Genomic DNA, 11085 nt, shown 5'->3' on the forward strand with positions numbered 1-11085 from the left:
TGCTGTTACACATGATGCTGGAATAGGATTTTTTTTTTTTTTTTTTTTTTTAAATTTTTTTTTTTACATTTATTTATTTTTGAGACAGAGAGAGACAGAGCATGAACGGGGGAGGGTCAGAGAGAGAGGGAGACACAGAATCTGAAACAGGCTCCAGGCTCTGAGCTGTCAGCACAGAGCCCGACGCGGGGCTCGAACTCACGGACCACGAGATCATGACCCGAGCCGGAGTCAGCCGCCCAACCGACTGAGCCACCCAGGCGCCCCAGGAATAGGATTTTGATGTATAATTTTTCACCACAACTTTCCCTGAGGATGTTGTAAGCATTGCTCCACTGTCTTCTAGCCTCATGTGTTGCTAAGGCAAAGAATAAAGCCAGCTTAATTTTTTCCATTTTGTAGATGAATTTTGTGTCTGAATGACCAAAAGATTCCTTCTTTATCTTTGATGCTCCGTGATTCTATTAGGATATGTCATTGATTATTCTGCATTGATTTAACTAAGGTGGTAGGACTTTGGATTCCAGATCAAGACATTTTACAAAGATTTTTTAAAAGATGAATTCCGAAATTTGTTTTTATTTATTTAAAAACCAACTTTGGGATCTTTTATATACAACATACTCTTTGAAAGAGAATGGTTTTAAACAAAATTTTAAAAAGTATTTTTTATTTGGGGAACTTTATTATTTTATCATTTTAGGAAATAAAGGACAAATTATTCTTTTATATGCTACTCTGGATAAACTGTGAAGTGTGAATTTTTCTTTAAATTTGACCAAATAATTTAAACATGTTGATTTCCTTTTTCTTTTATTAACTTAAAATATTATTATTTATTTATTAAAATAATTTTTTTTTTTTTCAACGTTTTTTTTTTTTTTTTTTTTTTATTTATTTTTGGGACAGAGAGAGACAGAGCATGAACGGGGGAGGGGCAGAGAGAGAGGGAGACGCAGAATCGGAAACAGGCTCCAGGCTCCGAGCCATCAGCCCAGAGCCTGACGCGGGGCTCGAACTCACGGACCGCGAGATCGTGACCTGGCTGAAGTCGGACGCTTAACCGACTGCGCCACCCAGGCGCCCCTAAAATAATTTTTTTAATGTTTATTTATTTTTGAGGGAGAGGGAGACAGAGTGTGAGCAGGGGAGGGGCAGAGAGAGAGAGGGAGACAGAATCTGAAGCAGGTTCCAAGCTCTGAGCTGTTAGCATAGAGCCTGATGTGGTGCTCAGACTCATGAATTGCGAGATCATGACCTAAGCCAAAGTGGGTCGCTTAACCAACTGAGCCACCCAAACACCTTTATTTATTTACCTTTTAAAGTAAGCTCCACACCCAAGGTGAGGCTTGAACTCACGACCCTGAGATCAAGAGTTGCATGTACTGTTGACTGAGCCAGCCAAGTGCCTCCCTCTTTTATTCACTTTTAAATCTTTTTCTTTTTTTAGGTCAAGTCCAAACAGTGTATCAGCTGAGTCATGATATCGATGTCGGTCGTTTCCAAACACTAATGGAATGTTTTACCAGTACTTTTGAAGAAGTGAAAATTTTAGCATTTGATCTTCTGATGAAGTTACCAAAAACAGTTGTACAATTCCAGGTCTTTGGTCTTTTCCTATATAAACGTAAATGTGGTATATGCATGAAAGCTTTCTAGTTTTAGCAGCAAATAAAGCAATCTGGATTGTCCAGGCTCTTTGCGTCTGCCTTCTCACATCTTCTGACTATTTCAGTTATCATACGTATACTGTTGCAGGGTGGTAGGTAGGGATGGATGATAGGGAAGGAGGAAATACCATAAGAGAAAACAAAGTCCACATCTGTGAGCTTTGCTTTTTTTATTGTTTTGATAAAAAAAGGAGGTGTAAGAAGCAGTAGGTTTTATTACCCACAAGATTTTTCATAGATTTCAGTTAACTGCGGTCTCCCCAGTTCCCGTGGACATGTTAATATTCGGTCCAAACACATCACTTACAGTAACTTGAGTATTTTGAGATAACATCCTTGCCAAGTTGACTGGGAAGCTGAGTGTAAGTGAGGTAGAGAACATGTTTCTGATCTTCCAACAAGCAGTAGCTAAACTGAGACTGAAACTCAGAGCACTTGAGGTTAACAACAGTTCTCTTCCTTGGCCTCCTACCCCAGCCCCAGCCCCAGCCCCAGCCCCAGCCCCAGCCCCTAAGAGAAGTTGTCTCTTCCTGACAACTGGCACTTCTAGCTGTAGGGTGAGAAGCGAAGGTGGGCTAGGAGTGATGGCACAACGTGGGGTGCTTGGCTCTGCCCTTGAGGTATATTCTGAGGCTATGACCACCAGCAGCTGTGGATTCACTGGCTCCAGAGCTTTGCTATGGCTTTCTGTTAGAACTGTATAGAGGCCAAAGGTGCCTAGAGGGGCTGCAGCTGAGCCATGGTCTGTTCTCTGGCTGTTAGGCTCTATTTAGGGTGGGACAGCTTATAGATACAGTGGGATTCTATAGGAGCGCATGTCAGAGAGCACAAGGTGTCTGTTTCATTGGCTTCTAGATGGCATTGCAGTATCTTAGAGCATCGTTCAGGTGCCCTGCTAAGCAGAAGCTTCTTTTGGTGCTTAGGCTTCAAACTTTTGTACCATATAGAGTTTTTAAAGGAGATGCTTTCTCTTCCTCTGTTTCCTTTCTCTTCTCCCACCTTCCCATCCTCCTTGCCCCTTACCATTCATCACACTGAAGCCTTGTATCATATAGATGACTCATACTTGGCAAATATTTCGAGAATATCTTGTGTGGGAGGGTATATTATAGCACCTATATGAAAAACTTGGTCCTTTGATGTAACTTTAAAATGTTTTTAAATCCTAACTATTCTCTCTAAGGACCTGTGTGTGTATATATATGTATATATATATGTTTTCTGTGTATATATGTTTTTGATGGCATATCTTTGTAATACATGGTTTTACTACTCAGATAGTCTGTTGCCCTTTTTTCTTGTGGAGCTACATATCCAAGGTCTTTATATTATATTTTTACTGACCTCAGATGATAGAACAAAGATATTTTAGACTCCAAAGGCCATGTATTGTGTTTCTTACTAATTGTTAGTTAAGCAATTCTGGGACTTAACTGTAAGTTACAAAAAAATGGCTTAGGTGCTCAATTGGTTCTTTCTAATATTTATTTAGATTTGAGCTTTTGGCCCCTATCTTTAAGTTTTTTAGGTCGCAGAAAATTAAACATATCAAATGGCAAAGAATTTAAACTGAAAGAAATAGGTATTTGAATCAGTATGTTTGTTACCTGTTAGAAATAAATAGATTTCCAATTAAATTAAATATCTATATACCTATAACCAAATTGAAAATTAAGTTTATAATGATTTTTTCCCCTTGTATTAGACAGTTCTGGAATAATCCTAGTAGAATTAATATAATTGAGCCATGAAACCCTAAGTCCCAGTGTACTGAATATGCAGTCTGTCTACTATGGATTTGGGACTAGGACCCACATCTCCTGACTTCAGCCCAGTGCCTTTCCATGCATGTTACAGTGAACTGTCCTTTTCCTCGTTAGGACAGACATGTGAGTGGATGTTTCTATGAGATAGAGGTGTGGGAGCTCTGATGCAGAATTTCTGAGGCTGATATGAGCACTTTATTTTTTACACATATACATGGATTTTCACCAGGAATAGCCTGGTGGATTTGTCCTTTTGTGTGGACACAACACAGGTAAAATAAACTTCAGTGTACAAAAAACTCCATGTGGAAATAACAAAGATGATCTGGCCATTTCTACAGGAAAAAGCATATTTCTGCTGGAGAAAGAGGTGCTTTAAAAAAGAAAAGCATTATCAATGTTGCATTTCCCAAAGAAATTACATTCAAGATCCTCATCATTAGAGCTGAATAATAATAATCAATAATTACTATAATAAAAAGTCTAACCTATATTCAGGGAGAAAGGGAATTGAATTAATGTTTATACTGAGTACAGTTATGTGGCAGGCTCTGTTTTTAAATATGTACTATCCCTTCAAATCAAAGAAATGTTTCAGTGACAGTTACTGAGTCTGTGATTTATTCTAGGATTCGGAGAAACTGCAAGGCTTATTCCAGGCAGCACTGGAGCTCAGCACAAGCACCAAGCCATATGACTGTGTGACAGCTTCCTACCTGCTGAACTTCTTAATCTGGCAGAATGCCCTCCCCTCATCTCTCTCTGCCTACTTACAAACTCAACAAGCTGCATGTGGTGATGGAGATACATCTGCTATTGTGGTGGAAAGGAACACATTAATGGGTTTGTATTGAATAAATGACCTTTTGCTGTCGCTTATCAAAACCAGTATCTTTCTCACTATTCATTTAGTTAGCATTGCTAGTGGTTAAACATTTACTTGGTGTTTTTTATTTAAGAGTTTACCAGCATATGAGAATACATGAATTTCTCTTTTGCAAGTAAATAGTTTACTCAGCTATGACACTGTTTCTACACAGAGAGTTCGTGTTAAATAAGTAGATATACAAATGTATATTAATACAGCTCTTACTTAAATAGGACCTCTTTCTCTGCCAAAAATTGTGCTTTTTTTTTTTTTTTGCAGAAATTTTTCTGTATCTACAGCCAGATCATCATTGCTGTTTCTATATAGAGCAGAGTTCCTTTGTCTGTCAGGGCTCATGCTTTCACTGGCTGTCCCACTCCTGCCTTTTACTCTTCCCATAGCCGGTTCCAAGACCTAGGGTCTAAGTTGGCTGAGGCCTAGTGACTTCCAATGAATATTTGTTGAGGATTCATGTATTTACTTTTGTGCTAGTAAATCTTCATTTTGGAATTGTGAGGACAGATATGAATTTTTATTTAAAAAGAGAGAGAGGTCAGATGTAGGAAGAGTATTAAAAGTTGTTCTCTCCAAGATGGCAAAAATGCTGTGAAAAGGAGAACTAATAATGGGAAAAAATTAGGAGGCCCTGGGTAGTTCTGGTGGAAACGTGGCCATGGATCTGGGGATAGAGAGGTGACAGTGCCATGGAAGATGGCACTTACTCACTCTAGTTGCTTCAGGCCTGGGTTTGAAAGGAGACCCTGATACATGAGAGGAAGAGGTTTGCACTTCGGGTAAACTGGGGAGTTCATGTACAGGATTTATTTTATTCATTTTTTAATGTTTTTTTATTTTGGAGAAAGAGTGAGCGAGCAAGTGGGGGAAGGGCAAAGAGGATGAAAGAGGATCTGAAGCAGGCTCTGCACTGATGGCAGAGAGCCAATGGCGGGGCTCGAACTCATAAACCGTGAAATCATGACCTGAGCTGAAGTCGGATTCTTAACCCGACTGAGCCACCCAAGGGCCCCTTATGTACAGGATTTTTTAAATTCAAGGCATTTAAAAACTTTGTGAAATTTTTCATGCATACAAAAAATATTTAAATATATTTGGGATTTAAATAGTAATAGTATAAAAATTTCACAAGTTTTATTCCCAAGCTAGGTGATAACACACAACTTAAGAAGTACAACAGCACCCATACCTTTGAAGCCTCTCCTTTATCCTGGCTCCCTCCCCTTGCCGTATAATTACTGTCCTATATATTATGTCAGTCTTTCATCTTTATTTTACCTAGATTTTGCCACCCATGTATATATCATTCAAGCAATGTATTATTTACTTTTACATGATTTTGAATTTTATATAAATAGTACCATATGTATTATACGAGTTTACTGCAATTTATTAGTACATTTTCCTGTTGATGGACTTCTTTCTAAATAAGTAATGCTGATATGAACACTCTCGTATGTATATCTTCTATTAGACATGTCTAGGAGTTTATGGTAAACAAAAAAGGATAATAGCCTAGTCATAAAATATGTGTATCCTCAGTTTAACTAGATGATGCCAAATAGATTTTTAAATTACATTCCTACCAATAAATTATGAGAGTTGTGGTGTATTATATCATCACCAGAACTTGCCCTTGTCAGATTTTAAAAGTTTATGGAATATAAAGTAGTATCTTGTGGTTTCATCTTGCATTTTTCTGATGGCTAATGTAATTGAACATCTTTTTACATGTTTGTAAGCCATTTGCTTCTCCCCTTCTGTGAAATGCCTTTGTTTAGTTTTCTATAGGGTTGTTTGTCTTTTTCCTATTGATTTTTAGGACTTATATATTCTAAATGTTAATAATTTACTGGTTAAACATAATTCTAAAATTTAAAGCTGCTGAGCTATGCTGGGATAACTGGATATTTATACACAAAAGAATGAAATTGAACCCACTACTTCATACCATATTACAAAAATTAGTTTAAAATGAACCAAAGACCTAACTGCAAAAGGTAAAAAGAAAACATGGGTGTAAATCTATGTGATCTTAGGTTAGGCAGTGGTTTCTTGGATCTGACACCTAAAGCACAAGCAAACAAAGACAATATAGATAAATTGGCCTTCATCAAAATTTGAAACTTGTGTATGTCAAGCGGACCATCAAGAAAGTGAGAAGACAACCTGTAGAAGGGAAAACATATTTGCAACTCCTTTATCTGATAGAGGACTTGTGTCTAAAATATATGAAGAATTTTTACTACTCGCTAGTGGAAGCATATTACCAAATTTAAAAGTGGACAAAGAATCTGAATAGACATTTCTCCATAAAAGACAAATGTGAAAAATAATCACATAAAAAGATGCTCAGCATCATTAGCCACTAGGGAAATACAATCAAAATTACATTGAGGAAGCACTTCATACCTAGTAGGGTGGCTCTAAACAAGAAAATAGATAATAACGTGTGTATGGGGATGTGGAGAAAATAGGGTTCTCACGCACTGCTGTGGGAATGTAAAATGGTGTAGCCACATTGGAAAACAGTCTGGCAGTTCCTTGAAAAGTTAAACATGGCGTTACTATATGATCCCACAGTTCCACGCTCAGGCTGCTCTAACAAGATACCATAGCCTGGGTGGCTTAAACAATGGACATTTATTTCTCACGGTTGTGGAAGCTGAAGAGTTTGAGATTAAGGTGCCAGCAGTTTCATATGCCTCGTGAGAACCCTTACCCTGGCTTCAGAGAGCACCCTTCTTGCTCTGTGCTCACATGGAGGAGAACAAGCTCTGGTCTCTTCCTCTTCTTTTAAGAACTCTAATCCCATCACAGGGTCCCACCCTCATGACCTCATCTAAACCTAATTACTTCCTAAAAACTCCCATTTTCAAATACCATCACACTTTAAGGCTTCAACATATGTACTTTGGGAAGGACACAAACATTTAGTCCATACTGGGCATATATACTTAAGAGAAATGAAAACTATGCCCAAACAAAAGCTTGTACGTGAATGCTGATACCAACATTATTCATGATAACCAGAAAATGGAAACAGCTCACATGTCCATCAACTGTTAAATGGATAAATAAAATGTGATATGTTCATACAATGGACTGTTATTCAGCCATTAAAAAGTGAATATTGATACACACTACAACATGGATGAACTTTGAAAACATTATGCTAAGTGAAAAAAGCCATATAATATATGATTCCATTTAGGTATGTCCAGAATAGGCAAATCTACAGAGACAGAAAATAGATAAGCTTAGGCCTGGGGAAGGTGAGAGGTTGAGGGAGGGGAGTGACTGATAATGGGTAAGGGTTTTTTGATGGGGAGAGGGTTACAATGTTCTAAAATTCACTGTACTGATATTTGCACATATCTGTGAATATACTAAAAACCATTGGCTCGTGCACTAGGTGTATACATTGCATGGTACGTGAATTATATCTCAATAAAGCCATTATTTTAAAACAACAGCAACTGTTCTAATAGCACATGGCACATGGGCCTGGGTCTGATGCCCCAGATAGAGGAGGTCTAGGAAGGATTCAGAGTGAATGCTATAAATGGATCCAGGAAGTTAAGGAAAGACACAGTTCTACCTTAACTGGAAATACATAACAGGCTAGATAACTTTGGAAGATCTCCTCATTATTTTTTTTAATGTTTAATTTGAGAGAGAGAGAATACATAAGTGAGCACGAGCAGGGGAGGGGCAGAGAGAGAGGGAGAGAGAGAATCCCAAGGAGGCTCTGTGCTGGTAGCCCCATGTGGGGCTCAATCTCATGAACTATGAGATCATGACCTGAGCCAAAATCCAGAGTCAGAAGCACAGCAGACTGGGCCACCCAGGTGCCGCTGAAAGATCTCTTTTGAAAGCAACAAGAACAACAACAAAAACAAAAAACCTTGAACATAAAGCTTAGTTGCGTTGGATTTTTTGTGGGCACTGTTGAACTATTCACAAATTTATAAATGTGTTTCTAAGTTGGCATTATTCTGGGTTTTTGTTTGCTTTTTCTAGTTATCAAATGCTTGTTGGAAAATCTTGAGGAGGAAATATCTCAGGCTGAAAATTCTCTGCTTCAGGCAGCAGCATCGTTTCCACTATATGGGCGAGCCCACTGTATAACAGGAGCTTTGCAGAGGTTGTCTCTAAAGTAAGTATATCCACAGCTCTCTCCCGAGCATGCATTTCTGAGCTCTCAACTTTACTGGAATGTGTCCTAGGAAAGGAATGTATTGCGTTAAAGAGAATTCAAAATTAGATTTTAAAAGGTACCTATGTACACATATTTTTATATGTCTTAAGTATTTCATAGATTGCACAGTTTTGAAACAAATTGTTTCAACTTCTTATGTGTCATAATTTCCATTTGCAATTTTTGATTGTTTGCTTTTACTACAAATTTCCCTACTGACTTCTGTTGCAGCAGCCTGCAGTTGGTGAGTGAATGGAGACCTGTGGTAGAGAAGCTCCTCTTGGTGTCATATAGGCTTTCTGCCGTGGTGTCTCCGGTCATTCAGAGTTCCTCCCCAGAAGGCCTCATCCCAATGGACACTGATTCAGGTCAGCAGATGAAAGAAACTGTAATTATTATATTTTTCCTCATTACTTCCCCCAACGTACCCCCCCAAACTATTTTTTGGGGAAGATATAAAAGTTAAATAGGTTGGTTAAGGAATTACTTATGATTAGTAAGATTGCTGCCACTTTAGTATTGTTTTTTACTCTTAAAAAATAACCAAAACAAACAAATCAATAAAGCAGGATGAGTGAAGTACTTTTTCCCCTGGGGTAGATTGGATTTTCTAGTATTGTCATTTCGGAGCACCACCTACTAGATAGCAGCTGGGACTGGGAGAGTGGGCAGGATAAATCAGAGAGGTGGGGTTCAGTCAGAGAGGGCAACCTGTTAGGAATCTGGAATGGGGAAAGAGCATTTGATATACAAAGACCATTTAATTAAAAAAGGAAATAGGAGAAGATACTCAAAATGCCCCAAATTGAACTCATGAACTTTCATCTGTCTTTTCCCTCCCAACCCCTGTGTCTTTGTAAATGGCCCTACCAAAGATCTGTTTACGTAAGTCAAGAGCCTTGGACTGCTTGACATCTCTGTCTTGCTCCGTATATACTGCCTGTCCTCACATTCTTTCAGTGGTGCCCCTTAACTGTCTTTCAAATCTGTTCTTTTATCTGTATCTTCTAACCTTACTCAAGGCTCTCCTCTCTTGTTCGGATGACTCCACAGGCCTCCCAACTGGTTTCTCCCCATCTCTTGGCTCATTCCATTTCCTTTTCACTGTATTCACAGCAGTCCTTTCTCATATAATTCATCATGTTACACATTATCTCTGCTTAACCCTTGTTGTCTGCCCCACTCCATCTCCCTTTATTTAAAATACTTGAGTGACCTCAGATCAGATCCTATAATAGTTGGGTTCCTGCAACCTTGCCAGTCTCATTTCTTACACTTTTCTTCTTCCCAAAGCATTCCACGTGGAGTTGTTGCAATTTAATTAACAGGGATCTTCTCAATATTTTCCTCCCTTGTGCTTAGCAAGTGCCTGGTAGAAAGAGGTTTACAATAAATATTTGTTATAATGAATAAACCAATGCAGGAATGATTCCTGAAATGTTAGGAACTAAGTGTGTGGGATGTCGTAGGTGGCATATATATACCTGTATTACAACAGCCAGAAGGGATTGGATGTTAAAGGTGTTATACTAACAGGAGTATTCCTTTGAACACCTAGAAAATCATGAAGAAAATTTACATTTGGTGTTGAAACATAGTTAGTGAATGCATTTTGGAGTGCAAATGAGAGTCTTGTATTAAAAACACACTGAGCATATATCATAAATACCCAATTAAAGTAACTTGGAGTTGTGTGTTTGTGTGAAAATGTTAGATTTTGTTCTTAACTAAAAATGAGTTGGCAGATTGATGATGGTTCATGATCTTAAGACACAGTTATTTGTTAATTTTGGCTGAGAGTTGACCAAAATTTGATGTTTTAGTTTTCTTACTTAAACAGTACATGGGAGTAAGGAACATTCAATCTCAAAGCTAATATTTGGATCAGGCAAGTACCAGTATATTCTGAATGAGAAATCTTGAATGTTTGTCACCTATTGTGGGTGGAGCCTATAGAGTATGCTAAAATTCTATTTGTTATTCAGGTTTTAAAATACCTGTTGGTCAAGTGGCCAAAATGAACAAATCAGGAGACTATAGATGCTGGAGAGGATGTGGAGAAACGGGAACCCTCTTGCACTGTTGGTGGGAATGCAAATTGGTGCAGCCACTCTGGAAAACAGTGTGGAGGTTCCTCAGAAAATTAAAAAGAGACCTACCCTATGACCCAGCAATAGCACTGCTAGGAATTTACCCAAGGGATACAGGAGTACTGATGCATAGGGGCACTTGTACCCCAATGTTTATAGCAGCACTCTCAACAATAGCCAAATTATGGAAAGAGCCTAAATGTCCATCAACTGATGAATGGATAAAGAAATTGTGGTTTATATACACAATGGAGTACTACATGGCAATGAGAAAGAACGAAATATGGCCCTTTGTAGCAACGTGGATGGAACTGGAGAGTGTGATGCTAAGTGAAATAAGCCATACAGAGAAAGACAGATACCATATGTTTTCACTCTTATGTGGATCCTGAGAAACTTAACAGAAACCCATGGGGGAGGGGAAGGAAAAAAAAAAAAAAAAAGAGGTTAGAGTGGGAGAGAGCCAAAGCATAAG

At 38.3% G+C, this 11085-nt stretch overlaps 1 protein-coding gene across 6 annotated transcripts in view; it reads left to right on the forward strand.

Moving 5' to 3' along the window:
* The window catches only part of THADA (THADA armadillo repeat containing), a 325993-nt gene that overhangs the window by 37608 nt on the left and 277300 nt on the right, over positions 1-11085 (forward strand). For 4 of the 6 annotated variants that reach the window (XM_078444418.2, XM_078444419.2, XM_078444423.2 and 1 more), the window contains 4 exons: positions 1451-1602; positions 4066-4279; positions 8343-8478; positions 8752-8888. In XM_078444418.2, the coding sequence (XP_078300544.1) occupies positions 1451-1602; positions 4066-4279; positions 8343-8478; positions 8752-8888 (639 nt within the window). The remainder of the gene's footprint in view (positions 1-1450; positions 1603-4065; positions 4280-8342; positions 8479-8751; positions 8889-11085) is intronic. The other 2 variants (XM_078444420.2, XM_078444421.2) reach the window with 1 other exon arrangement.

The sequence above is a fragment of the Panthera onca genome, chromosome A3 (genome assembly GCF_046562875.1).
Source record: "Panthera onca isolate mPanOnc1 chromosome A3, mPanOnc1 haplotype 2, whole genome shotgun sequence".
Taxonomy (NCBI): Eukaryota; Metazoa; Chordata; class Mammalia; order Carnivora; family Felidae; genus Panthera; species Panthera onca.